Source organism: Corvus hawaiiensis, chromosome 3 (genome assembly GCF_020740725.1).
Source record: "Corvus hawaiiensis isolate bCorHaw1 chromosome 3, bCorHaw1.pri.cur, whole genome shotgun sequence".
NCBI lineage: Eukaryota > Metazoa > Chordata > Aves > Passeriformes > Corvidae > Corvus > Corvus hawaiiensis.
The window spans coordinates 95,369,498-95,397,171 of NC_063215.1; the positions used below are offsets into that span (position 1 = coordinate 95,369,498).

General features: G+C 38.9%; 1 protein-coding gene across 7 annotated transcripts; it reads left to right on the forward strand.

Moving 5' to 3' along the window:
• The first annotated feature begins 38 nt into the window (after window positions 1–38).
• RCOR3 (REST corepressor 3) lies at window positions 39–26,980 on the forward strand. Of its 7 annotated transcripts, none has more exons than XM_048297354.1 (12): window positions 39–275; window positions 765–821; window positions 6,673–6,750; window positions 8,241–8,293; window positions 9,969–10,130; window positions 10,478–10,602; window positions 12,059–12,155; window positions 14,821–15,039; window positions 16,695–16,772; window positions 17,563–17,620; window positions 22,873–23,114; window positions 23,544–26,980. In XM_048297354.1, the coding sequence occupies exons 1-12, from the start codon at window positions 134–136 to the stop codon at window positions 23,886–23,888; spliced, it is 1,656 nt and encodes a 551-aa protein (XP_048153311.1). In that variant the 5' UTR covers window positions 39–133; the 3' UTR covers window positions 23,889–26,980. The 7 variants fall into 7 exon arrangements, with proteins under 7 accessions (XP_048153311.1, XP_048153312.1, XP_048153316.1 ...); XM_048297355.1 differs by having other exon boundaries at window positions 12,059–12,137; XM_048297359.1 differs by lacking the exon at window positions 22,873–23,114 and having other exon boundaries at window positions 23,544–23,880.
• The last annotated feature ends 694 nt before the right edge of the window (window positions 26,981–27,674 follow it).

Here is a 27,674-nt window from a genome sequence, read left to right on the forward strand (position 1 = left end):
GGGGGGTGCGGCGGGCGGGGGGAGGAGGTGCCCGAGGGGGGGGCGGGGAGGGGGCAACATGGCGGCTCCGTATTAACTTCCCCCCCCTCGGCAGCCAGCGCTGTCGCCGCTCTCCCCCGCTCCCAGCCCTGGCATGCCGGGCATGATGGAGAAGGGCGCGGAGCTCTTGGGGGGTAAGAGCCGGGCAGCCCCCAACGGCGCCAAGAGCAGCAGCCCCTCCAACGGGCACTACTCGGAGCCGGAGAGCGGCGGCGGCGACAGTGGCGACGAGCACGGTGCGAGCCTGGGGCCGCCCCGCCAGCGGCGGCAGGGGGGTGGCGGAGGCGGCGGGAGGGGCGCCGAGCCGAGCCGCCTCCCCCTTCCCGGTGCCGGGGCTCCGCCGCTCCGTCCGTGCTGCGGCCGAGCCGCGGCCGCGCGTGTGCGGGGCGAGGGGGCGGGAGCGCGCGGCGCGGCCCCGCGGCTGCCCCCGCGGTACTTAACGATGGGGAGGGAGTGTCTCCCGGGAGCCGCCGCCGTCCCCATTGTTCCGCTGGAATAAACTCCCCCTTCCGCCTCCTCCTGCCCCCTCCTCGGCGGTCGTCGGGGCTTAATCCGCGGCGGCGGCGGCGGCGGTGGGCGGGGGGGTGGTGAGGGGGGAGGTGGCTTATTCCGCACGGCCGCGGCGGGGGCTCCGCCAGCCCGCCCGCCCGCCGCACGGCGGGAGCCTGGGACGGCGCCCGGGGACACTCCAGCCCTTAATTTCTCTTCCCCCCTTTGCCTTGCAGATGTAGGAATGAGGGTCGGAGCGGAATACCAGGCGCGCATTCCTGACTTCGAGCCCGGTAAATGGCTTTTCGGCCGTAACCTGACATCTCCCGAGGCGGGAGGGGTGGGCTCGCTGCCGGGTCGGGCTCGCTCGGCGCTCTCCGGCGGCGGCGGGGTTGTATTTATGTTGCTTTTGAGCCTTTGTGTCGGCGATCCGGTGCCGGTGGCGGGAGGCTTGGCCGGGGCAGCATCTGCACTCCGGGGGCGGGGGGCGTCGCGGTGGGGGATTCTCACTTCATTATCGGCCGCATTATGTGTATCGAGAGGCGGTGAAGCAGAAAAAGGTTGGAATTTTTTTTTCTCCCCGTCCTTAAACCTACAACCATAAAAAATATTTGACGAGGAGTGATGGATGTTGTCGGGCAAGGGTGGGAAGTGATGCGCCCTGCCGGAAGCGGAGCAGACCTGGCTGCGTGCTGGAGGCGCTGGCTGGAAGATGCGCTCGGTGGGAAACTCCTGCTCCTGGTTTTGTGTGCTGTAGTAGCCTCGCTGGCCCCGCCGTGGCAGGCTGAGCTGCTCTCCTCCGCCTTCCTCGCCCCCCCAGCCCCGCCCCGAGGAATATGGGTACGCTCGCATTGCCTGGTGCTCAGCTTTAGCAAGTTAATTGCTAGAATGCTGCCGTGCCTTACTACACTGAGCAGGGAGACCACAGGAGTGTTCATCAGTTTTGCTGTGGTGGTCAGACGAAGCCTGTCTACTTTCCTGCTCTCCAGACAGGCTCCATGGGTGTCAGATGATTTCTTACCGGAAGAGGATTGCTCTCACAGTGCCTCCCAAGGCTGGAGCGAGCCCCTTTGGATGGGCGCAAGTCCCCACAGGCCAAAGAAAAGGCCGGGGGAAGGAAATCGCGAGAGTGGGATTAAATGGATGCGTGATCTTGGCTTAAGGGAATGCCTTTCCCCTGGGAAGGAGCACGTAGTCTAGGTCTCTTTGTTAATAAGGCTAATTGTTTACACCCTTTATTTTTACATTGCCTACATAAAAATATGCACAGATAAAAATGATGGCTTCTAACCTGCAGCCTGGGCTTGTTTATCCTACAAGGCCATTTAAATTAGAAAAACACCTAGTGTTTGTTTTTCTTTTGATTAAAAGAACTCTTCAGCCCTTGTAGGACAATTGAGGTTGTGTGGTTTCAATTTTGTAAACTGTTTATGCAATAGTACCATTACATTAGTAACTACAGAACTAATTTTATGGTCTCCTATAACCAGATTTTTTTTAGCGCTCCTAAGTGTTTCTGAGGGGTGGCGTTCAATTAATGCCTCTTTCCCCAGTAACTGGGACTAATATATATTCGCTTTATCAGTTTCCTTAATAATGGAAATGTTTCTTTAATAACTCCTGAGTTAGAGGCATAATGTATAGTATTAGCCTTCTTGGTGTGTGTATTTTGACTATTAGGGCAAGAAGGTAGTGATTTATTTTGGAACACCTAAGTCTTACAAAATAAAGTAAATTTAAAAGTCCATCAAGTGTAAAAGTACGGCACTTACCAAGTTAACAGATTGGATATCTGAGGAGATCTCAGCAAAATCTCGTCCTTGCATCTGTTTGATTTTTTTTTTTTGGTGGAGTTTTTTTTCTCATGAGTTTTGAGGCATCACTTCTTAGAGACAGAAGTAGTGAGAGACAAAAATCTGTGCTCTTACAGCTACATTTCAGTTACTTTTTGGTAGCAAGTGAGGTAACAAGCTCCCTTGCAGTTCTAGGTTTGCATAAATGGATATGGCACTATATTTGATTATCTTTAATTACGTTTTTTCTTGGAATTGTTCTAATGCTCTTTTTTGCAGGTTTACCAGATACTTTAGAGTATGTGTTTATTTGCAGTACTGAGTGCTGTTTTTTAAGCCCCTTGAAATAAATAGGTGGGAGAAGAGAATCAATGATGAATAAAAGTAGACATAAGTCTAAGACACAAAGTCAGCCCTGATAAATACACAGAATACTAAAATGAGAGGAATAATACCAATCCTTGGGTTTCACTTAGCCTGTCTTGAAAAACAGCCATAAGCGATGCTCTACAACAATACACTGAGGAACAAAATATTCACGATTAATGTTGTGATGGGAGTAAGCATTTTCTGAAAACGCATTTTTGCGTTTATTTTTGCATTTATTTTTACGTTTAGTTTATGTATAAAACAAGATTTTTTTTTTTAAAGAAAAAGTGCAACTGTTTCTTAGTGTCTCATGGAAGAAGTGGATTGTGGTTGGAAGCAACAATTGGGAAAAGTTAGTTTAAACATATTCTCTTACCCCTCTCCACACTATATTCTTTTTACAAGCAAGCTTTCAGATAGAGCTTAAGGGAAGTAGTGTTCTTAATTGTCACCAAATATTACAACAATGAGAGAAATTTTGTCACTGCAAGAAACAATGTCAATAAGGAAACTTGGGATTTTTACTTTACCTGATTTACTGAGTTAATATACCATCTCTTGCACTCCAGATTTTTGTCTCCTTCTCCTGGTTTTCCTAAAGTATTTTATATTCTTGGTGAAAATGTTTCTGCTTGTACTTTCTGACCCCTCTATAGATCCAGCAGGATGTTACTAAGCTAGTATCCTTATACTGTGGGTTGTTTGCACTCTTTTGGAAATCATGGTAGAGAATGCACCACCCTGTTGTGTCATTCACATATAACTGCTAGAGAAGTTTTATTCTATTCAGTTTTAGATTTCACAAAGGTTTTAGTATGAATTTTGCTTACTTAATGCTGAAATACTTAATTTCTCATTTACCCTCTTCTCAGGGATGGAGTTGGGGCTGTCAAGAAGAATTATTTTATACCACTTAAGGTCACTTAGGAATGCATTTCTCTGTATGTCTTCATAGCTTTTCTAGTCTCCTAATAGGAAAACAGGCTTTCTTAAATTGAAGTTATTAAATGATGTGGCAAAGTATAAAACATTTTCCATTTATTCCATGCTATCTGTCCTTACATCCCCTGGTTGTTTTGTTTGGGATTTTTTTATTTATTTGTTCATTTACTCACTTATGAAGATTTCCGGTTCGTAATTTTAGAAATTTGGGGGTTCCTCCTGTTAAATTCCATGTTTCTGTTCCTACTTTCAAACCTTAGCCTTAAGCAGAGGAAGGCACATTTTGTGGTGGAAACCAACATACTTTTAAATTGCCATGCTGCCCCACAATGCCCTCACTGTGTCTTGTATGCTCCTGGATGATCCCTTTATTCTCAGTACCTGGAATACTGGATGGAGCTGCACCAGCCGTGCGTGCCTAACTTCCAATGTGAAGCTGCAATTTAGAAAGGGTCAGTTTGCTGCTATGATTTCCCTATTCTGGAAGTGGTGTGGAGTGCCTGTCAGTCATCTTCAGCTGGCTGCATCTCCTAACTGGTACTGGCAGAGGGGTGCAGCAGCTGAAGGACAGAAACCTCTTCCTCAGTGGCTTGGACGTGTGTTTTGGGGAGACTTGTTATTCTTCAGATGTAGCTCTTGGTCCTTCTCTTCCTTACTGGCTTACAACTCTTCTAACGCACTTTGGTTAACATGTTGCATGGTATTTCCAGCCCCTGTCCCTTGTAAAAATGGACCTTGCAGACAAAGATCATGTCAGCTTTGAGGTATAATACAGCTTCTTTGGGGGTTAGGGCTGCTTGCTTGAGTGCTTGGGGCACAAGGGACAGGCAGCAATTCTCAGGAAGGCAGGTCATGATCCTGCATGTGGAGATGGAGGGATCCCTGTCCTACAGCTAGAGACATCCCATGCTGAGAGCAGGGTACCTGTCATCAAGCTACCTGTATGCACCTCATTATTCCTTTGTCATCCTTGCTTTCCTTTTGGCAGTGTGAAGGTGCCACCTGAATGGAAACAGATGTGTGATTCCTGCTGAGGAAACAGCACTGCTTTGAAAAGGAATGTTCTGGTGGTTGCTACTTGTTTGTCACATGACGGTGGCATCTCAGTAGGGAAATGTCACCACATACATGATCTCCTGCAGGTGCAAGAACTCTGAAACTAATTCTTTTTTCACTTTAGTACTTGAATATTCAGTACCTGATAATATCCATGATATCCATTTGCCTGTAGGTATCTTAAGTTTAGACATTTCTTGCTTATAACCTGAAATTCTAATCATTCTCTGGTGGCCCTGCTTTCTCCTCATCTTTAGTTAGAATGGAATGCAGGGTAGTGGTCATTCACTTGTGATAAAAACAGCATGCAAGAGAAATGTTGTGCCTGTAACACGCTTGCATTGCTCTTCATGCAGTATTGCATTCCTAATGACTAAAAATGCCACTTTTTTGTTCTAAAGTGGAATGTTATATTAAGGAGTTTGTTCTTGTATACCAAAAGCCTTTCAGAGTTTAGTAGTGCTTATGCATTGAAGTTGGTGCTTTATGAGTGTACGTACATTCTTAACCTGTTACAGAATTTATGCTGCATTGAGGTTATCTGCCTTACACATCTCATTTTGGAAAGGCGCAGGAGTTCTTTCAGTTTTTCTAATTAACTGTTTTCAAGTTCACAGTTGTGACGGATCAAGATTGCAGAGATGATAGCAAATACAAAACACTGCCAAAATGAAGAGGGAAGAGCAACAAAACATTGTACATAAAGGGAAAGCACTGTTCTTTTTTCCAAAGCATTTGGGTTGGTTTTTTGTTTGCTTCAAATAAAATGTAGAGCCTAAATATAAAGTGTGTAAGCTTAAAATGGAGTGAAAAGTTACTTGTTTCACTGAATAAAAAAAGCTGTTCTTCTCCAAGAAGGATGCAAAGAAAGTTCCTCTTAGGGTGATTACTCAAGGAATTCATTCTGAGATTAGGTATAAATTCTCCAATTGTTGAGCAATTTCTTAGCAAGATAAAGTGTTGTAAACAGATTGTAAGGGGTTTTATGTAGTAGACTACATTTGTGAAACGGTAATGGAAAGTAACTCTGAATTAATGCTTTTCCAGTATTGAGGAGTTTACTTTTCTTTTACAGCATGTTTTTAAAAATCATATACTCTGATTTAGTGCTTCAGTGTTTGCATCAGTATTGCTCTGTCCTGGTGGGCTGGGTAATTTGTACTGCTTCCCTGGCAACATTGAGGTGGGAGTAAACAAACCAAAACCAAAAATTACTTTTACATCTAACTGCTTTCTACAGCTGTGCAATTTGGTTGGCTATGAATATTAAATTTATATGGTTACAAAAATCAAAACTAGAGGAGGACTAATGAACAGAATTGCTTCTGGCATAGTTGTTAGTATAGTTCCTTGTCGAAAGGGATCAGGGATGGTAACTGTATTCTACCTGTTACCTATTTTTATTGGTTTTAAGGAAGCCTAAATGACCACAGTAGGTCCTAGTACTCCTATGATAGTGATAAATGTTAGAGTACTAACGGACAATCGTAACTTCAGGAGGACAAAGTTGCATCCTTGCCAACTTTATAGGGGGTAGATTTAGCTATAGGAAAGAAATTCCTCCCTCTAGGGTGGTGAGGCGCTTGCCTGAAGAAGTTGTGGATGCCCCGTCCCTGGAAGAGTTCAAGGCCAGGTTGGATGGGGCTCTGAGCAACCTGGTCTAGTGGAAGGTGTCCCTGCCCATGGCAAGGGGGTTGCAACTAGATAGGATTCCTTCCAACTTAAGCAATGCACTTCAGTGGTTTAATTGTGGTAACCAGAATACTGTCTGATATTTAGTTATACTTGAACATCCTAAGAGTAGTGTTCAATTTCAGCCATTTGATGTCTTAAGGAAATAATTTTGAATTAATGATGATTTTTTTCCCCCCTTCTTCTTAGTAGCTGGACTTCTTAATGTGGCTGGCTTTTGCTTGCTGTCACATAGCTGTTCTCTAGATGATAGTTATTAAATGAATACTGAGACTTACTTGTTTTCTTACAGGTGCCACAAAATACACTGATAAAGATAATGGAGGGATGCTTGTATGGTCTCCATATCATAATATTCCCGATGCCAAATGTAAGTCCTTGCCTGCTTAGGAATTCGGGTGCTTAAGTAAACTAAATAATTGTTTCTGGTATGCCTGTTTGCTCTTTTACACACAGTGAAATTGCAAATTAATTAAATACAAAGCTTCTCTTTTTCTTTATTTAGAGAACTCCAGGTAAAGGCAAGATGACCTTCTCTTATATTAGTAAAGTCTTTGTTTCCAATCATACTGCCTATTTTGTACTATCATCATTGTTGTCTGTGAAGCCTTTTGTTGTTAATGAAAGAATAAAATATCTGAACATGAGGAACTTACTGCTTTAAATTTCTAGGAGGAGGAGTTGCAGTGGATGAATTCAGAAAAGATTTGTTGAGGCCCACTTCAAGGGGAAATTATTACTGCTGTCATAGAAGGAAAAACCAAACATTTTCTCGCTTCAGAAGTGACCTGAAATACAGGAGTCATCTGACTTAATGTGATCAATTACCTGTTTAATCTAGTTTAAACCTGTCTCCTATGCTAGAATTTCCCATATGTAATAAAGGGGAGTAAACTTTGAGGATGCAGCCATAAGAACCTCAACCTCAGGACAGCTTCTATCTAATACCAGTAGTTAGAGATTTATGTCCCTCTACATTTGAGGGAATGCACCTTCAACTACTGCAGAACAGTTAGAAATAAAATACTCTACAACTATGATTATTAAACAACTTTTTCATTCCTTTAAAGTATAATTAACTCTTTGCTGCAACAGTACATTGCAAGAGTATCCCTTGTCCATGTGAATAAGGAGGATATGATTATTTCCTTTTCTTGATCATGCTTCCTTTCAACTATTTAGTTGCCACTTAATTTTGAGCTCTAGAATGTGAATAGGAAGAGTTTTTGTCTATAAATAAATAAGTAGAACTTAATTTCAAAATGATGAAAAGTGTTCAATTCGAAGCTGGCTCTATTATTGCTAAATATGATTTTTTGAAGTGTTATTTGTGAATTTGATTACCTAATTATTGAATTTTCATACTTTCTATTGAAAACTGACTTTGTAGTTGTTAAAACCAACATTGGTCAGTGAAAGCTATATTAATATTGAGGATATGTATAATCACTGATATAGCATCTACTTGCTTTAATTTTCAACATGTATGGGAATATGGGCAGTAGAAGTAGTTCAATTTAAAACTAACACAGGAGTGGGTTCCAAAAAGGCATAGCCTTTCAACACCCAGCTAGTCTCTGCTTAAAATAAATAAATTATGAGCCTCTATGGTTTTGTTGTAGTAAAAATGTGAAAGAAAGCATAATTAGCTTGTGTAAAAAGTTTATAAATATAAATGTTCAGTCCGTGGGTTTATTTATTATTAATAAAGCTGTGAAGATATTTAATATTTTGGGGGACCTGGGCCTATGCAGTGTGTTAAAGCAGGGGGGAGACTCTTTTCCCATGTTAGATGGCTAATTCTGTCATAGAGCAGAGCTAAAAGTACTAAAGAATAATTCTGGCATTGCTTTGTTACAGTGGATGAATATATAGCAATAGCAAAGGAAAAACATGGATACAATGTGGAACAGGTAAGTGCTGTGGAATGAGAGTGCTCCTTTAAAGGATGTTTTTTTTAATATAAAACTATAACACAACTCTTCTATTTTCCCCCTTGGTTACCATTAATTAACGCTGTTTCTCTTCAGGCACGGCAGCAAACACTGCAGTTAAATGGATCTGCATACAGTTGTGGTCTGGATTCTCTGCAAAAGATTGAGCTCTTTGTTTTCATGACATGCTCAGCTTGTAATGTGCACTTTTGAAAGGTTTGGTATGTTTCTTGATACACTGGGCATGTCATGCAATTGTGTGTGTATATTTAGCTTAAGAGTTTCTTAGGGAAGCAGCTTACAAATTTAAAGTTTAACGCTAGAATGCAAATAAGGTACAATTTTGAACCTCTAATTGATAGGGATGGCACTGAAAAGGTTTCTTTGATATTAAAAAAAAGGCAACCTGAATTGAGTGTGTTTTTTCAGAGGTAGGAAAACAGACTCAAATTTTAGCTCTGAAAGTAACAAACAAGTTCACTTCTTATTTAACAACCTTTGGTCACCATTCCTTAAAAAGTAAGGATAAAACTTCCCTGGTCTGCATGTAGTTCTATTGCAAATTTCTTCATGAATTAACCAATCTATGTAAAAGTGATATTACCTATTGCAAAAAAATATTTGCTGTACAAGTGAAAAGAAGTTGTATGATCAAGTTTTGGAGGATGGAAGCTTGCTCATCAACTGCTATCTGACAAAGAGGCTGCCAGTGTTACAATGTCCAGAATATACCTGTGGTTTGGTGTTGCTTCTTTATGCCTTGACTTCTGTTAGGCAAGAGGAGGAACTGATGGATCTCAAGTCTCCAAGAGATGGATTTTCAAAATAACTTCTGGTACAAAACATTTGTAGACTTGTCACAGTGGAATAGAAATTCTCTTTGCAAGAGGTGCCTGTCACTTGCCATTTTAACAAGAGCAGAGGTTTGCTGTGTCCAGGTTGTTAGAAGATGTGAAATCAGGGGGTTGGAGAGACGCCTGGTGATCGTGTGTGATTGAAGCTGAGTGGATTACATTGCCCAATTCCCATGCCCGAACCTTGGAATCAAATCTGTCAGTGATTCTCTGGCAGAAAGTCTAATGAACATAAAATTATTTTAGAATATTGAGAAATGAAATCATATAAGAAAGTATATTTAAATTTCCATTCCTTATTAGGTGCACATGACATGGAAGTGGCCGTGCTGTTATTTGTGGATTGGAGAGTTGTAGAAAGACCACTCTCACTTTGAACTTTCAGACTTGCATTTTGGATGATCCTCTGGCTACTGAAAAGTATTTTTATTTTCTTTTTTGAGTGGGCTGGTAGTAAAAGCCTATAAGGAACTGTGTAGGTGATATATGCCTGTAAAGTAAGAAAGCAGGTCAGATTTGAGCCTCTCAGCCTAGTTCATGCTGCTCTAGAATTACTGCTGCCATGCCAACCTTAAATTGTCTGGCTTTCATACCATTAATAAAGTATAGATGTGCCCACTGTCTCCAAAGAGAAATTTGCAACCTATAGTAAATAGCCAATAAAATTGTAATTACATTTTGAGAAGGGATTCTGATAGTCAAATTTTATTTTAAATAAATAAATTGCCTGTTTCTATTTAACTTGTCTCAGCGTTTTAGAAAATTGACTAAATCCAAAGAGGGACTATTTCTTTTCAAAGGCTCTCGGCATGTTGTTCTGGCATAAACACAATATTGAGAAGTCCCTTGCGGATCTCCCTAACTTCACTCCTTTCCCTGATGAATGGACAGTTGAAGATAAAGTCCTATTTGAACAAGCATTTAGCTTCCATGGAAAGAGCTTTCACAGGATCCAGCAAATGGTAAAGTAACATTTTAATCAGAAGCATTAAACAGCTCAGGTGCACTAAGAACAAAGGCTCCTGTTGGGCTAAAATTTCATGTTGATTTCTGTGTAAAAGCTTCAGGAAGAACCTCGAATAAAAGTTTTAATTTAATTTCATCATGTATCTTGGACAGACAGGTTTTTCACTCTAATGAAAAGAAGCCTTCTCAACTTTTTAAAAATGTATATGAAATACATCCCTCCTTTCTATCTTATCAATGCATTTAAAATATTGTTTAAAGATGGTTATTAACAGAGCAGAATTATAATTGTGGGTGGAATTTTAATTTTTAAAGGTGTTAATATGTTGATGAATTCTTCTAGCTCCCAGACAAGACCATTGCAAGCCTTGTAAAATATTACTATTCTTGGAAAAAAACTCGCTCTAGGACAAGTTTGATGGATCGTCAGGCTCGTAAACTAGCTAATAGAAATAATCAAGGTGACAGGTGAGTTTTATGTTCTTAAGCAGCTAACCAGAGATTGAAATCTTCCTAAGTAGAGTAATTTCTAGCCTTCGTTTCGGTGTGAACCATGTGTTTCAGGTTTGAACCCCTGTTGTGATGTCTGACTTTAGCAAGGGGTTTGGTACCTGTGCTTTAAGAACTTTATCACTCCAGTCTGTGTGAGTTATAATATGGGAGTGTTTTCATGGATAACTGTAAAAACAAGGATTTAAACCCTGAAGTCTATTACTGTCTGTGCAGGAGAGTGTTTTTGTGGGTGGGTGGGAGGGGTTGGGATTGTTTGTTTGTTTGTTTGGATTTTTGAACTAATATGGAATTAAAACTGGAAGTTCAACCACTATAAAGAGATGAAGCAGACTGCCTAAGTATTGTTTTAGAACAAAACTTTATATAAAGTCTTTTTTTAAGAGACTTTGAACTGCTATCAGTCAGAGAGAATTAGAGCTCTGAATAGTTTTATGTTGTCTTGCATAGAAGGGAATAACATTTCTCCTAGTTACTATGAAGTTAAAATTATATTGTGCTCAGTGTATTTTATTATTAACTTGCACTTTTTAAAAGGTGGTATGTGTTGCATGTATAAGTAGCATAATCTATGTTTATATTGGAAGCTATAATTTTATATCTGTAGAAAATGGCCTAACTGGAGCAAAAGGGGTCTTTTTAATTATATGTTATTTTCAATAACTCCTGAAATCTAAAGTTCATATGCTTATTTAGTGACCCTGTTTCTGAAAAATTACAGGCTAAAATTAGTTTGCTTTTAATATAGCAGTTTGGGGGGGTTTGGTAATAACTAGAAATTTTAGTATGTTTTTGCATTAATTTATTCAGAAATTATATTGTCAGAATGACTGGATTGGGCTCTAGATTGACTGTTTTCTTTTTAACCTTTTCTCTTTGGTTTAATTCAGTAGATTTCATTTCCCTCCCCTAAATTGCTAGACTTTAGGCACTTTGGTGAAAAAGCAGTCCCATGTTTTCCCATCATATATTGTTGCCTTATGTTCCCCACAGACTTCAGCAAGGGTTTATTCACCTGGTGCAGTGGTTTTGAAAATTGGTCTATTAAAACTAATGGGGCAAATGAAAGGTTATTTCTAGCCTTGGTATATAGTTGGCCACAGAAGTGTTCATGCTGGCACAAGTGGTTGAATTGAAGAAAGGTGACACCAAAATTCTTGGCAGCACTAGCAGCACTGCTTAAAGTAACTTTGAAACTATGGTTTAGGGTTGCTTGTTTATCATAATAATTACTAGAATTTAATACAGAAAATATGCTTGTAACAGCTGTCTTTTGAAAACTACAAATAATTTTGAGATGCTATGTACTTAGAATAGATAAATTTGGGTAGATAATTATGTCTTATCCTGGTACATTCTTATATTTGGGTTTAAAAAGTAATAAAGTGACTAGTTTTTTATAATCTGTCTTTAGTGATGATGACGTAGAAGAAGCTCATCCAATGGATGGAAATGATAGTGACTATGATCCCAAAAAAGAAGCCAAAAAGGAGGTAACAGATAACTTAATGGTGAATGTCAGTTTGTTTGTTTTCAATGTGTTACTGTGAAGTGTGAATTGTAGTACAGAGGTTTAGCTTGCAGCCTGCTGAAATCCCAGGGTCTTTAAGTGGTCAAGACTTCTCATTGAAACAAATTTTCATCATATATTTTTGCCATTTTGTGGCTGTAAATGCATCTCTCATTACCTCCACTGTGTCCTGAGAGATCTTCCAAGTTTTAGAAGAGATGTATCCTCTCACAGCCTTGTAAAACAGGTTCTATTTGCCCTCCGTCAGCCTTGTTAATATGTTTACAGTTTTACTGGTTGTGAATTATTTGAATCAAAATGTTTTCTTTGAATTTTAAAATTAAATTATATTTTTCTAAGAACAACTTTTGTTGTTTGTTCAAAGCCACAGTGAGCTGATGCATTTCAACTAGTATGTGGTTTTACTGAGATGCTTTCTACTAATAAACATAGAGAAAAAACATTTTAGTCCTAATGAGCACTTACTGTTAGCTTTACAGGTGACTGCTGTGTTTGAGGTATGTTCAGGTTTTAGGGGTTTTTTGAGTTCTTGTTGTAAACATTAAGCTATCTATGAGCAAGACTAGAAAAAGAAAGTATGTAAGTGTTTAATTGTTTCTTTGATCAACTTGAAGCATTTGTGATTTTCCTAAATCAGCCAGTTCATGCTTCTCAAGATTGAGAGGAGAGGTTATGCTAAACTTCAGCACTCCCATGAAGTGATATCTAGGGTTATGAATAAAACTTTGCACTTCTAACAAAAATGATACCGAGTAAGAGACTGATAAGTTTAGATTCTGTTCTGAGCTTTGCAATGACCTTCAATGTATCCCTTTATCTAGCTGGCCTTGGGGAAAAAAGGACAATTATCCCTTTCTGTGAAAGAGTTTGAGTTTATTTTTTTAATGTGGGGATGTTTTCTAGTACTTGAAATGTCACATGGTCTGATAATGTGCCTTTTTACTTTTATGCTGTTCTAACAATGTCCTTGCAATCTAAATGATTGGAGCTGCTGCCTTAGCCATGTCTAAATAAGGGCTATTTTGCTCAATTTACTTAGTTATAGTTTGAATCATTACATGCAGTCCAGAATGCAAGTAGTGTGTTGACAGGCTTCTAGGAACAGGACAAATAGGTTTGCAGTTTCTGATAAGCTATTTGGATCTGCACAAGATAATTTTGTCATCTAATAGTTCTGGTAGGATTTGCGTACTTTCACTTCCTAAGCAAAATATAAACTGAGTAGGCTGCTTGCACACACAGCAATGGAAATTTTCTGTTACCAGATAAAACTAAAATAACCTAAATTCTCTATCTTGGCAAGACAAAATTGCGAGAGAATATTTTCACTTTAAATTCAGATTGAACACATAGGAACTGCAATTTCATACCAAAAGAGCAATGCAGAACCAAAACTCAAATAGTATAAACAGGGCAGAAGGAAACTTCACCTTGAAATTTTTAGATGTCAAAGATGTAAGGCTCTACATCAATTTTCCAAGGAAGAGCACGTATCTTAAGTGCTTTTAAGGTGGCCTCTGTGAAGTCTGGGGACTGGATTAAGATGTTATATTAGCTGGGGAAGAGAATGTGGCAGAAGGTCAAGTGTAGTAAAACAAGACTCTGTTTGCTGCTCTGTACTACTACTACAGAAAATAATAATAATAATAATAATGGCTGCTGCACTTGGTTTTGCAGTCACTGTGATCAGATGACCACGTCCTCTTAACATGCACGGATGCCAGCAGGGAGGAGCAGTAGGGAGCTGCTTAAAGTAGGGAAAAGCCTGAATCCTCTTTCTGTTCTGGTACTAAGCATTGTTTTGAATTGGAAAATCCTTGCAGAGAAAGTAATTTTTGTGTCTCTGCTCCTGGCCAGTAGGGAAGCTACTCAGTTGCTCTGAGGGAGTCACGTACATGCAGAGTAGCTGTTGTGGAGCAATGCCAATTGAAGACAAAGCTGAAATATTTAGGTGCCCAAACATATCAAAACAGTTACAAAGACTTCATTTCCAAAGAAGCAAATAACGAAGGCTCAAGTTTTCTAAATTACATAGATTTTTATAAAGACTGCAAGAGTATTACCATACTCTCTCTTCCAAATCTCCTATCAGCCCTTTCCCACCCCCCAAACCAAACAGTACAGTCTCTTTCTGTAGAGTGCTTACAGCAGGGAGAAATGTCATTTAGCATTTTTGGCTGGCCTGGTTGACTTTGTCTTTCTTCTCCTTTAATCTTTGCCCAAGTTCTTCATATCTGATCAGAAGTAAATGTGTGAAATCACTGATTATTTGTTTTAAAAATAAGATACGTACATGTATATTACTTAACTACTGTATATGTAATAGGTTCTCAGTGTTTGCCCTCTGTCACAGTATTCAGACTGCGATTTCCATACCATTTACTGTATTTGTGGCCATGTTAAGAAAAAAGTTTTGAAAACAGACCTTCCTTAGACTAATGCAGGCTTATCCAGCAGATGACTGGTATGCTCCATCAACTCATCTGCAAGACATAGTTGGATACTACATGCAAAGCAGGATGTTAGCTTAAGTTTTATTTGTCATAAATATGACATTACAATGCTATCTGATACTTCATTCTTTTTAGTAAAGTTGTGTACAAGATACTGTTATTCTTTAATGATTTATTTCTTGTAAATTAAAGGGCAATAATGAGCAGCCTGTTCAGACCAGCAAAATAGGTCTGGGTAGAAGAGAGTATCAGAGCTTGCAGCATCGCCACCATTCCCAGCGTTCCAAATGCCGTCCACCAAAAGGCATGTACCTGACCCAGGAAGATGTGATAGCTGTTTCCTGTAGTCCCAATGCAGCCAACACAATTCTTAGACAGCTGGATATGGAACTAATCTCGTTAAAGCGACAGGTACCATGGGTTATTGGTCTTGGTTTTTTTTTTCATCTCAGATTGTTCTGATTGTAATGGTTTTGAAGATTATCTGTGAAGATTCTGAAACTTCTTTAATGTGAGTCTTCCTCATTTTGTTCCACAGTTATCACCACAAATGCTAGACAGTAGCTGTTCTTCAGTTTTGTTTTTTACGTTCATCTGCTCTTTTGGATAAAATGAAGCAAGATGACTTTTTACTTAAAATTTAAAAAAGGGGGTAGCATTAAAACAGTGCTACAGATTTGGGGACAGGAAAAATCAAAAGTCACATTTGATTTGATTTTTTTTTTTTACTTTGTTAGAAGTATTTGTGTGCAAAGTGAAAATGAGACCAATGGAGCAGAGGAAGTTACATTTGTTATGCTTTAAATTGTAGCTGATTTTCTGGATGTCCTTTCCTACATACTGTGAAAGTATGGGAGGGAGGCGTGTGGAAATCGTGGGCCTAGTTATTTCTCTGTTTGAATTGAAAAGTTTTCTACTTCTTATTAAATTTAGAAAAGCTTTTTTGCCTTCACCTTTAAGAGGAAAATTGCCTGCATCCTTTGCATGAAGAAATTAAATTTTGGCATTTAAAGTTGAAATGTGTAATTATTCAGCTTCTAGGGGTACAGCAGTTATGTGCATGCTTGCTTTCTAGGAGCGATGGGGCTACACAGTCAAGGCTTATCTTCTGGAATTTTTGCCTCCTTATAGAGCTGCCCTGTTGCAAAATCATGGAGTGAATAAAGGGTTTCTTTCATGGGGTTTTTGCTCCCTTATGTTCTTTTACAGGAGAAATAAGCTTCTTTCTGTCACAGCAGGACTCTGGGGCTAAATAGCATAGGTGGGTTTCACTCTTTAGCCTAAGTGTAGGTGAGTTACAGCCTTGAGGTTGTGTTTCTCTTTTTTTTTTTTTTTTTTTTTTTCTTGCAGTGATCTCAGAGATGCAGCCTTTGGAATCTTCCACTGAGTTGTCTGCTTTTGTGTCCATACTTAAGAACCCTTGTAATAGCTGTGCACCATAGTATGCAAAACTGTTTTCTTACCTATGTTACCTTTTGTGCATCACTGTCAGATTGAAGTGGTTCATAGATATGTATATGTACAATTGGGAAGGTCTGTCCTTTTTATAAACTAAGAAATATTCAAAATAATTTTAAGAATCCCCCCCTAAAGAAAATCAGAATGATCTCAGGTCAATAAAAAGTATCTGTCAGAAGGAACTAACTGGAAACATCTCCTGGTTTGGTTTTTTTTTTTTGAGAAGGGAGACGTTAATAAATTAATATATGCAATACATCTCACATTTCTAAGAATCAAGTTTGGTGTCTAGAGTATTCTTCATTCTTCAAGAACATATGCATCCTTATCAAAAATTACTTGTTTTGAACAGCTTTTAATATTCTTGCAGACAAACTGTTCTTTTGAAAGACTGGCTTAATTTTTCTTTTCTTCATAGTAAACTGTGATGTGTTTTGTTTTGTTTTTTTTAAGTTTGTTTTTAAACAGTTAAAAGTAGTGAAGCCTTAAACCATAATATTTCTCTTTCTAACTTAGGAGGTACACTTGTGGCAATCCTAGTGAAGATAAATGTGTAAAGTGACCAACTTTCTTTGTGGAGCTGATTAACTTTGTTGTTTTTGACCAAGGTTCAAAATGCTAAGCAAGTAAACAGTGCACTTAAACAGAAAATGGAAGGCGGGATTGAAGAATTCAAACCTCCTGAGGTAAATCAGAATAAATACTAAAACTTGTGGCCTTGCACTTACATTGGTGGGAAGCTGCAGAAATGTGTTTTGCTACAGCCTAGTGTTTGCACTCCAGCAGCAGCTTAAACAGGATCCATTAAATTACATGCAGGGGGGAGTCTGGCTTATTTACAAGAAATCGGTGGTAGGCTTTTTTTTAATGGCAACTGGTTGAAAAAAGAAGCAGAAAAAACTGAAGTGTCATGTCTGTTCACAATAACAGGGAGCTGAAATTGAGCCCTGATACATGGGGGCTTTTTGGATTAAAAGTAGGTAATGTAGATTGCCAATAATAAATTCTGTGTGTAAACATGACTATATATATATATATATATATTTTGACATCTGAAATGAATAATCTATTACTACTGAAGTTCTGCTTTTGCTTGTTTTAAAGGCTTGGATATGAAACATAACATGAATGCAAAATGCTCTAAACACCAAGTCCAAATAGTTTAGATAAATGTTACTATAAATTCAAATTCTGTCTGCATAAAGATCATTAGCTTGTGCATAAGTTACTATATAGCCAATACTAAGAACTGCAATAAAACAGAGGAAAAACTGCTGGCAAAGTTTTAAGCTCAAATTCATGAATACTATTTCCTCTTCATGAAAACAATCCTAAACTATAAATTTATGGCTTATAAGCAAACGGTTTTTACCTATTTTGCAAAACGTAGTGCAAGTAAAACACATTGATGCTCAGATATTTTGCAGCTGTTGAAACAATTTAATGATCTTTGTGCCATTTTTCTAATTTTAATAGTCTAATCAGAAAATCAATGCCCGTTGGACCACAGAAGAGCAGCTTCTTGCAGTACAAGGTATGTTAATAGTAGCAGCAAGTTGAAATCTGATGCAAAGGATTTGAAGAGGTGCTCAGGCCTTATATTTGTATTTCCCTCTGATGCAAAGCTAAAGTTTGTCTGGTCACCAGGAAAGCAGCAAAACTATTGAGAATATTTAGGGCATTTATTCAAGCAACAGGACACTAGGCTTTCTGTTACCCGTGTTAAATTTCAAAGAGAAAAGCTAAGCAGTGTTTAACAACTGTATTAGTACCAGAAAGTCCCTTTGATCATCCTCTAAATCACTTTACATTAATTTCTCTAAGGTGGAAGACTAAAGCAATAGTTAAAGTAATAAAATTCGAAGCATTTAAGACATCTCTATATTCCTAAAGTAGGAAAAAGCAGAAGTAAATCTTCTTTACTGTTGCTTTTCTCTTTTGATGAGGGAATAATGGGCAGGTTAGACCTGTTAGGTCTTTTGAGAGTCTGAAGCTGGATATGGATGCTTGACTAACAGTCTTACTGGGCTAAACCCCAGCATTTTCTAGTAGGCTGTTCATACAGCTAATTTGCATTTATTTCATTTATATGAAGGAAAACTGACTCTTGTGTTAGCATGCACTGCTAAATCAAGAAACATGTAAGGGAAATATCTGGAGATGCTGTCTTGAAGGCATGTATTGTCTATATATTGGCTCACTTCTATGGATCATCTTTTATAAGGATAATATTCTCAGCTCAGTTACATCTATCTGCTCTATTTCTCTGTATTCCTCACCTTGAAAATGAGAGACTGAGTTTTAGGATAAAATATTCAGTGGATCAGGATATCAGTGTAAAGTTGACAGGTGTGCCATACCTGGTACTTATTAGTCAGATGACTGAACCTAAAGTTAGGTTATTTTAAGTGTGAGTGGAAATACAGAAAGACATGGTGTGTCTTAAATCATGCCTTTCAACTTACATGCCTCGGGCTTGGATTTGCATCTCCAAACTCTTTTCTGTCCTAAGTTCCTTCTCTCACTATTGCTAAACACTTCAGTATTTTGTTCCCAGATGCAACTGAAGGAGATGCCTGTCTCTAGTATGATAGCCTAGTAAGTAGAAGGCTTGCTGGAGAAGTGGGGAAAATCCAGGGTCATTGTGCCTGCCTTAGAATGAAATGATTCAAACCATCTAGCCTTTTCACAGTTTAGTTATAGGAGTTCTCACTAAGCAGCAGTTTGGGAAGTGATAAAAATACATTCAACTTTCGTTGAGCTCTGGTGCTCTGTGACCAACAAAACAAATAAACTGGAGCCTGGGCAAAAGAGAGTGAGAGTTGGTGGTGACTCCTTGGAGAGGAGTTCTAGTCTTCTGGTCTCTAGGGAATGTTCTGTGTTTTCTAAAGGTAGTCAGCCTTAAGGGTGGGGTGAGAAATTAGGCCTTCTGGAAGAAATCTGTTTTCATTGACATGTGCTTCTTAGATGTGTTGTTTCCTTTATGGTCCCCTTCCCTTGTCACTGTATAAAATGGAGGTGGGAGAGAACCTTAATGTCAAGAACAAAGTATTCTAATTATCCCCCCCTTACCTACTGCTCACTCTCCCTTCTGGAATGAGAGTGCTCCCATCCCCTCAGGCTAAGGACCCTGATTTCTTGCTTCAAAGTAATTGCTTGAGGTAGTAGACTCTAGGCATGAGGGAGCCATGCTGTGTTTTTCCCTGACTTCGTTTTTAGAAGGTAGCCACAGCTGCTGTACTAAAAGCTTCCATAATGTGCATGAACTTGAAAGTTGACTTGAACATGGGGACATTTAGTTTGTACGCTTCAAAATGGATTTATTTCATTAAATGTATTGGTATATTTTGGCATATGCTTTTAATAATCTTACAGAAGTCATAAGCATTAAGCAGGTAGGTGGCACTTACGTGATTTGTTCAGTTGAATTTGGACAATAAATCTAACTATGAAAATTGTAAATATAATCTGCAGGAATATAATTTGGTACTGTTTTTCCTAAACATGGAAAAAACTCATTATCTGTAGGCCAGTCTCAGGAGATTCCCAGTAACTAAGGAAGAGGTAATGAGAAAACACACAGCTCTATTTTAAATTAAGTTATCTTAAAAGCAGTGTGGGTGCCTGCAATGGGGTTGTGGACTCATATTTATGATCTCTGACCCAATATATTTGCAGTATAATTTATCAGGTAACAGTTCAGCTTTGAATAGTTGTTGGATGTAATGGGCTAGTTCATCACCTAGTGTTCTTAAACTACAAACTTTTATGTACAGAAATGTATGAGCATGATCAAATTTTCCAGCTAAGATCTTGGCCATGAAAATGCAATTGCAAAAATGTCTTAGCACTTGCTGAAGACTACAAAACTTGCATTGAAAAGCAGTGCATGACTTTCATGGCATTGCAGGGAAAAACAGCTGGGACAATTGGGATCTAACTCTACATAAGATAGTTGCCAGGAGCACTGTAATCCCATCACAGTGGAGCTGCAGCTCCCATTAACTATTTCTGCCTCATTGTGGTGCTGTATCACATTGCATTGCACCCTGATTAATACTTTGTTTGCTGTGCTGTACAACACTAAGCAGTGTAAACAGCATCAAACTTGGATTTATGAGTTTCTCCAAGAGAGACATTCAAGATGAAATGCTGTAATCAAGAGCATGCACGTGTTCCAGTGTACCTTTGCAGCTGGGTGAACTTCTGAAAAGCTTGAAGGATTCCTGTGATCTGGGCTGCTTTCAAATGAGCTGGGAGAAAACCATTCATACATGTGGAGTGAGGCTGTGCAGTTGTCCTTTGTGAGCTTCACTTTCATCAGCCTAATAAAATTATTTTTAGTGAATAATGGATTAAACACATGAGAAATAATTTGGGGGTGTTTAGCACTGAATTCATATAAGGATGCCTAAGTAATGTGCACCAGTTTGACAGGGATGATGGCTTGGGAAACAACTCTTACTGATATGCCATCACCTTATACATTAAAGTTTTATAAACACACAGTGAATTTTCTCTATTTCTTACATAGCTTGAAAGGCTTTTAGTATGTTATTGTGCTAGAGCAGTAGTAAAAAACACTGAAAAGAATCAAAAATGAGTAGTGCTGTATGTAGCTAAACTAAGGAAATTTTTTTCTTTTTTTTTTTTTTTTTAAGAGTTGGGTTCTCAGTGAAGGCAAGATACCTTGTTTTCAAGTTGTTTGCTTGGAAATAGGCTTTAAGACCTTATTTTTGACAACCTGAGTTGAAGATAACCAACAGGCTCAGTTGTTTTGCAGATTAAGGGAGGAAAGAAGTGTAGCGAGCATAGTAACAGAAAAGGCTGAAATCACTAAAAGTCTAAATTAGTTTTCTAGCAGAAATGTGCTTTGTTCTGCTAGGGACCTTGTTCACTTGATTAATTGTACAGGATGTTAGATATATTGCAGTGAACATTTCATGTTCATTATAAATCAGTAAGGGTGGTAATGGTAGGACAGACAAAGAATATTGAAGTACTAGAGGCAATGTTCTGTGGGCGCACACAGTTTTTAAGGAGTGTAGCTGATACCTTGTACAGCTGATAAAGAACAGAGCCAAATCCCTGTCTTTGCTTTGCCTGGATACATGCCCTCCCACATGGCTCTGAAATCTTTCCAAGGTTCCTGCAATCAGGAGGGTTGTATTCTTTTGTATGCCCCAGAAAAGATACTAAATAATGTAGCTGGGCTCTTGACAGCTGAAACATCAGCTTCAGCTACAGAATTTGTTACTGTCCTGGAGGTGAACTTTCCTTTTCAATTGCAGGGAGTGTGCATTACCACATCAGAAGTGCCTAATAACGAGGAAAGTAGAAAGGAGCAGAACAAACTGAAGGTCACACTCTTCACAATTAAGTTGAAAAGGGACATAGCTTTCAGATTTGAAACAACTCTCACTTTCTAAACGCTTTTGCTTCATTTTCTGAAGTGAGGCATGAAATCAGGCATAAATTTCTTTTCCTGTTATGAGAAAGAGTTCCTGTCCTCTAAGAACTGTAATATGTTCTGAATGAGTTTAGTTATCAGGAGCTTCACAGGAAAAGTCAAATTGTAATTCACTCATGCATAACTGACAGTGGAAAAAAATGAGTCTTCTGTTTACTCACTCTGGAACTAAACTGGTTTATTTCTTCAAGTCTCCAAACTTTTTGACACTTGTAATTAAAAATATACTTTTTGCAGCTAAAAGCTGTGTTCTAGGAGGTGGGAGAGGTTGAGGACTTTTTTTCTTAAGCAGGAGAGGGAAAGAACTAGACACACAGTCTAAATAAAACAAAATCAATATACTTTGTATTATAATTCAAAATTTAAGTTAAAAACCATGGAATGTTGCACTCAATAGTTTTTTGTGTTATACGCAAATGTAGTTCTAGAAGTATTTAAAATATATGTTGGGATTTTCTTTTGAGGTGCTCGTAAACAAAAGTGACTACTGATGTCAGTACAAAAATTAATGAAAAGAACAATGCAAAGGTCACCTGTTTTGCTGCTTATCAGTAGGGGATTTAATCCTGCAGGCTTGTGCTGGGCCATCTTAGAAGCAGACACCAGTAGCTTATATATATTTATGTTTTCCAAGGTGGTTGTCCCAAACCCCCAGATTTTTCTACCCAGTTTGAATGGTGAAGGAAAGCTTCAAACAGACTTTGTGAGGTGAACACTTGCTAGTAGCTCTGTGTAGTCTGAGTGGAGCATGTCACAAGTACAGGAATGAGCAGTATATTGTGATTAGTGAATTGTGCCCAACTGTTCTGCCCTCTGCCACTCCTGCTCCACTGGCTGTGAGAGAGAACCATCTGCATGCAGCTGGTGTGGAGGGAACCTGTAGGAGCTATCAGTGTGTCACTTGACGTTTCTAGCATTATGTTCTGTTCACAGCTATACACACAAGCTTGGTCACCCTTTCTCCCCTCTTGAGCTGGTCTTGGGCTTCTGCCCTTACTGTGAGCATGCTGAAAGATTTACTGTGTTTGTTGGAGGCCAGATCTCTGTGGTTTTAGGTTGAGGCTTGGTGAGTAAGCCAGGATCTTTAAGAAGAATGGGTAATGACTTTTTAATAAAGTTTTTGATTTGTATGTTGATAGCTGTGCTATTAAAAATTACTTTGTTCTAATGGAAATTGAGGCCTTCTCCTAATTGAGAAGTTCTCCTAATTAGCGAGTCCTCGGTTTGCAGGTCCCATAGGTTCTCTCTATGAATACATCACACGTAGCTGTGTCTGACTGATTCTTCACAGCTATGTTATTTACTTTGCCTTCCAGGTGTCCGAAAATATGGTAAAGATTTTCAAGCTATTGCAGATGTAATTGGCAACAAGACTGTTGGCCAAGTGAAGAACTTCTTTGTAAACTACAGGCGTCGGTTTAACTTAGAGGAGGTATTGCAGGAATGGGAAGCGGAACAAGGAACCCTGGCTTCTAATGGTGATGCTTCTGCTTTAGGGGAGGACACAAAAAATACTTCTAATGTGCCATCAGGAAAGAGCACTGATGAAGAAGATGAGGTGTGTTTTGTGTACCAGAAATAAGTAAGCATGGGTTGAGGAACAGCATTTTATTTAGTGATAAAAGTATAAGGTTAACTGGTATGGAGTGGCAAACCACATTCTAAAGAATGATGATGAGCTTGCATAGAGCTTCAGCCAATGTCATTAACCAGCTGGGAGCAGGACTGCACCTTTGATAGTGACGATCACATTACTGTTTTAGTGTTAAAATACACTTCTTGTTCTAGAAGAAGACTTGCTTAGTAAATATTTTTAGTTCTGCTGTCTATAATGTTTTGGTTGGTGATTTCTTTTCAGTAACTTCTCAGTTCTTTGGTTTTATTTTTTTAAATGCTGTTTCCTGTGTAGTGGCCAGTGGCAGCCCAACTGCATCACGTCCTGGCCGGGATGGCTGTTCACGCAGTCTTGTCTTTGTCCTTTGTGCAGGCACAAAGCACTCCGGCCACTCAGTGTTTAGGCCCTTCACCTCCAGCCCAGGCATCTGCTCCAGCACCTGCCGCTCCCATGGCAACTTTAAATCAGCCGCCCCCGTTACTTCGTCCAGCACTTCCCGCTGCTCCTGCTCTGCACCGCCAGCCGCCGCCGCTCCAGCAGCAGGCGCGCTTCATTCAGCCGCGGCCGACCCTCAACCAGCCTCCCCCCCCGCTCATCCGCCCAGCTAATTCCATGCCGCCTCGTCTCAACCCCCGGCCCGTGCTGACCACGGGCAGTGGCCCGCAGCCACCCTCGCTCATCGGAATTCAGACAGAATCTCAGTCCACTCTGCACTGAAGAATTAAAAGCAGAATTATGCTAACTCCCACATTTGAAAAATTGTATCAATGTACATTTTTTTTTTCCAAATAATGAAGGGGAGAAAAGAGCAAGCCTTCACAGGTATCAGACCAGTTTTCCAGAGGAGCAAGCTAAGAACTAGAAATGGAATGACATCAGTGACCACCTGTATAAAAATATTTTTATGCCGAAGACTTGTACAGCAGAACAATGCCTACACTGCAGCCCTCCTCTGTATGAATAACTGTTGAAGGAAGCTAACTTCTTAAATGAATAAATGTTCAACACACCAAGATTTTGTTTAACTGATTTTTACTCTATTTATTTTATTACAGTTCTTTATAGTCAAGCATCTAACTACAGGAAAGTAATCTGGCAAATCTAGAAATAGATAATATTGTAGGAGACTTAAATGTAGTGTTGGGTTTTTTTGTGTGTGTGAATTTTTAAATTTTTTTTTTACCTTTTAGTGAAAGAAAATACCGGCTTTAGGTTCAGAATGTTTGGCCCTGTTTAGATAACAGTAGAAGCATTTCACACACTTGTAAAATGTAGGTCTTCCCTTCGTGTTTTTCCCAGAACATTTTATCTTGTTTTAAAAGGTACTGGCTTATTAAATACTCCTCTTTCAGAGTATTCTGAACACTCAGTGAGCTAGCGTACCAAATTTATTAAATCTCATGCATTGTTCTACTCATAGAATTTAACTGGAAGTAGGAGTCCAGTTTCCTGCTGCAGCCTTGTCTTGTGGGCTGGGCAGGATAGAGAGGCAGCAGCTTCCACCACCCAGGGAGATGACAGGAGAGGAACCATCTAGCAAGAAGTATTAATTTTATTTGTTATTCCACTAATTCTTCTAATGTAAGTACAGTAGAGTTCCATTCCTCTGAGAATGGAGGAATCACTGATACCTTGCTTGAGAGTTAATGAAGGAAGTGTAGAGGCTGGTGGTGCTGGTAGAATACCAGGAGAGAAGCTACCTGCTGCCAGCCCAGTCTTACTTCCAAGTGATTATCTCTTGACTCCCCACTATATTTCTGGCAAAGTTGATTGCATGAGTTGAGGGTATTGGGGTAAGGAAGAAGGTGTTTGTTTATTTTATTGACTCAATAAAACCTGCATTTAGATATTAATACTGCTTCCAAATTTTAGGAATTTGAAAGGAACTCATTTCACTGCATTCTTGTCTGAAACCTTGATTGATGCCCAGCAGTGTTTCAGGGTGTGTTTTTTTGTTTTTTGGTTGTTTTTTTTTTTTTTTTTTTTTTTGGTAACAGCAGATGCCTCTACCCTCTAAGTAAACCAGGCTCAAAATATGAGTAGCACTGTTTAAAACCGTGATCTGAATTAAGTTACTGAAAAATAATGCATTCTTGATTATGTAATAATATTAATGTTGACTGTCATACTATTTAGAAAGCTATTTTTGCCTTTAACTGAAATGGTGTCTAAAAGTCTTTTAAAATCCATTTTGTTATTAACTAGATTTGCCCTTGACTAAAATGAGATTTTTATGCAAATGGGATGTGTTCTCCCTAGGTTTTTTTCACAGATAAACTGGGTGGTCTAATGATCAGTTTAGCAGCTAGATAAGGTCTTTTTTTATGTGCAAAGGGAAGTTCTTGTACTACCAGAATCTTTTTCATTTGAAAATCTAGTATTAAAGTTTGATAGTTTTAGCCTGAGTTGCAGTTAGTGTTGACCTTTATGTTTTAGTTCTTCATTTTAAAATATTCTCAGATCAAACTTGAAAGATTTTTCTTTCTGAACAGCTTTCACTGGTGTGCTGAGGTGTTGTACAAAAGGTCCTTCTTACAAATTTTCTTTTGCATTAGAATAGGTGCTTAGCCACTATGTGAGCATCAGATGACCCCCTGTCAAAGAAAAGCAGAATTTTAAAACAAGCACCAAGGAATTTGTGGTCATGGAAACTTGTGCTCTGGGAGTCATGAGTCTTTAAGTGTGCCCTCACCACCTACACACAAATCTGGCTGCTCTCTGGTCTTTCAAACCAATATAAAACCAAGCTGGTATATTTTTACACTTTAATTGTTACAGTGATAAGATTCATCTTCAGGATTCTTCTTTTCTATTTTTTTTTTTTTATTTTTAAGCATTGAGTCTCCCAGGTGTGTGTATTGTACCTCTGCTAATTTTTGTCTTGTCTCTTGTCGATAGACTTCAGTATGCAGAATGTTGGGTGTTACAGTACAGTTGGCCACCACCAACTGCTATGAAACTGTTCAGTACATTGTAATTCCGTTTAATCTTGTTTAAATATTCTATAACTGGGCAAAGGTGCTGTATTTGAAGGGGGGAGGGAGGGTCAGAGATAGGTAGGGTAGTATTTCTTAATTTACATACACTGTAGCACACAGTAGGGAGCTCCTAGCATTTGTAGTACTAAATAAGTATGTACATAGCAAAATGTCTTTATTGTGTGCTTTGCAGAATATGTGCATACAGTTTGCACGTCCTGTTTTGGGGGGTAGGGTTTGTTTTAAGCAGTGTTTGCCTGGAGAGTGATATGCTTGCTGCTTAATCAAAGGATTAAAGTTTCAAAGAAATCTGTGTCTTCTATTTTTATGTACCTTGTAATGGTCTAATATGTTAGGGCCCTTATACTGTGATTCTCTTCTAAATTCATTTATATTTTTTTAAAAATTAGAAATAAAATTATACAATGGTGTTGATTTCAGTGGGAAATTTCTTTTGCCATATCTAGTCTCCTGTTTTGTAATGTAGTAATGAACTCTGACTTCAAGGTTGGCTTAATTTTGTCACTTTAAAAAATGTACAATGTTTGCACACTAACGTTTGGCAGAGAACGTGTATCCTACATTGTTCAAAGCTAATGTAACTCTACAGCTTTTTGTACAGTTTATTTTAGTTAATAAAGCAAAACGGTACTAAAAAACTACATTTTACAAATGCAAGGCATAATCGGAACAACGTGTATTCAAGAAACAACACTTGCAAAATATGGATGTACAAGAACTATCAGATTTAATTGTTGCACTTTAAATCAGAATGGGTACGAAGTTGAGCAGGTATTTCTGCATTTAATAAAACAATCACTAAACATTGCACATCATAGTAAAGCAGTTTAATTTGTTGTTCCTGAGCAACAGGAATTAGGTACTTTTGTCCTTAGGTTTTCATCCTTAGAGTGTTGGGATTTTACTTTTTTCTGGAAACCTCACAATGCATCAGAACAGAACACAAGCCAGTAGATTACAGATGTGGGAGTTTGTGTATGGACAGAGATGAATTGCAGAGTTTAGGGAATAGATTGGGATGAAGGTTACTAGGACTGTGTTGTGCCTCTTTATAACAAAAGAAAGGAATAGACTGAATTTACAGCTGAGGCCAGGCAGAAATGTGGTTGTCAGGCAAAAGCAAAGCCAAACTCGCAGTCCATTGCCAATGAATTAGGCATGAAAAATGTACAGTCAGGTAGGGAGGAGAAGGAGGATATACAGGCAACAGTATCTGGACTATTTAATTAGCATGTGGCCCCTTTATAGAACACATATCCTCAAAATTAACACTGGAGTAAAACTTTGGAAAATAATTACTTCATATTTACCACTAGTGAAGGCTGCTACTTGTTAGTTCTGTCAAATCTTTAATCTTAAAGCTCTTTTTCAGTGCAGTTTTGTACACTGGAAGAATTCTAGCAGCACAATAAATCCTCATTGCTGTTACTGACTTGGCAGTTTTCCCTTGGACTGGCCCAGAAGGAAGCACTGAGATTCAGGGATTGTGATCTACTGCAGTTTC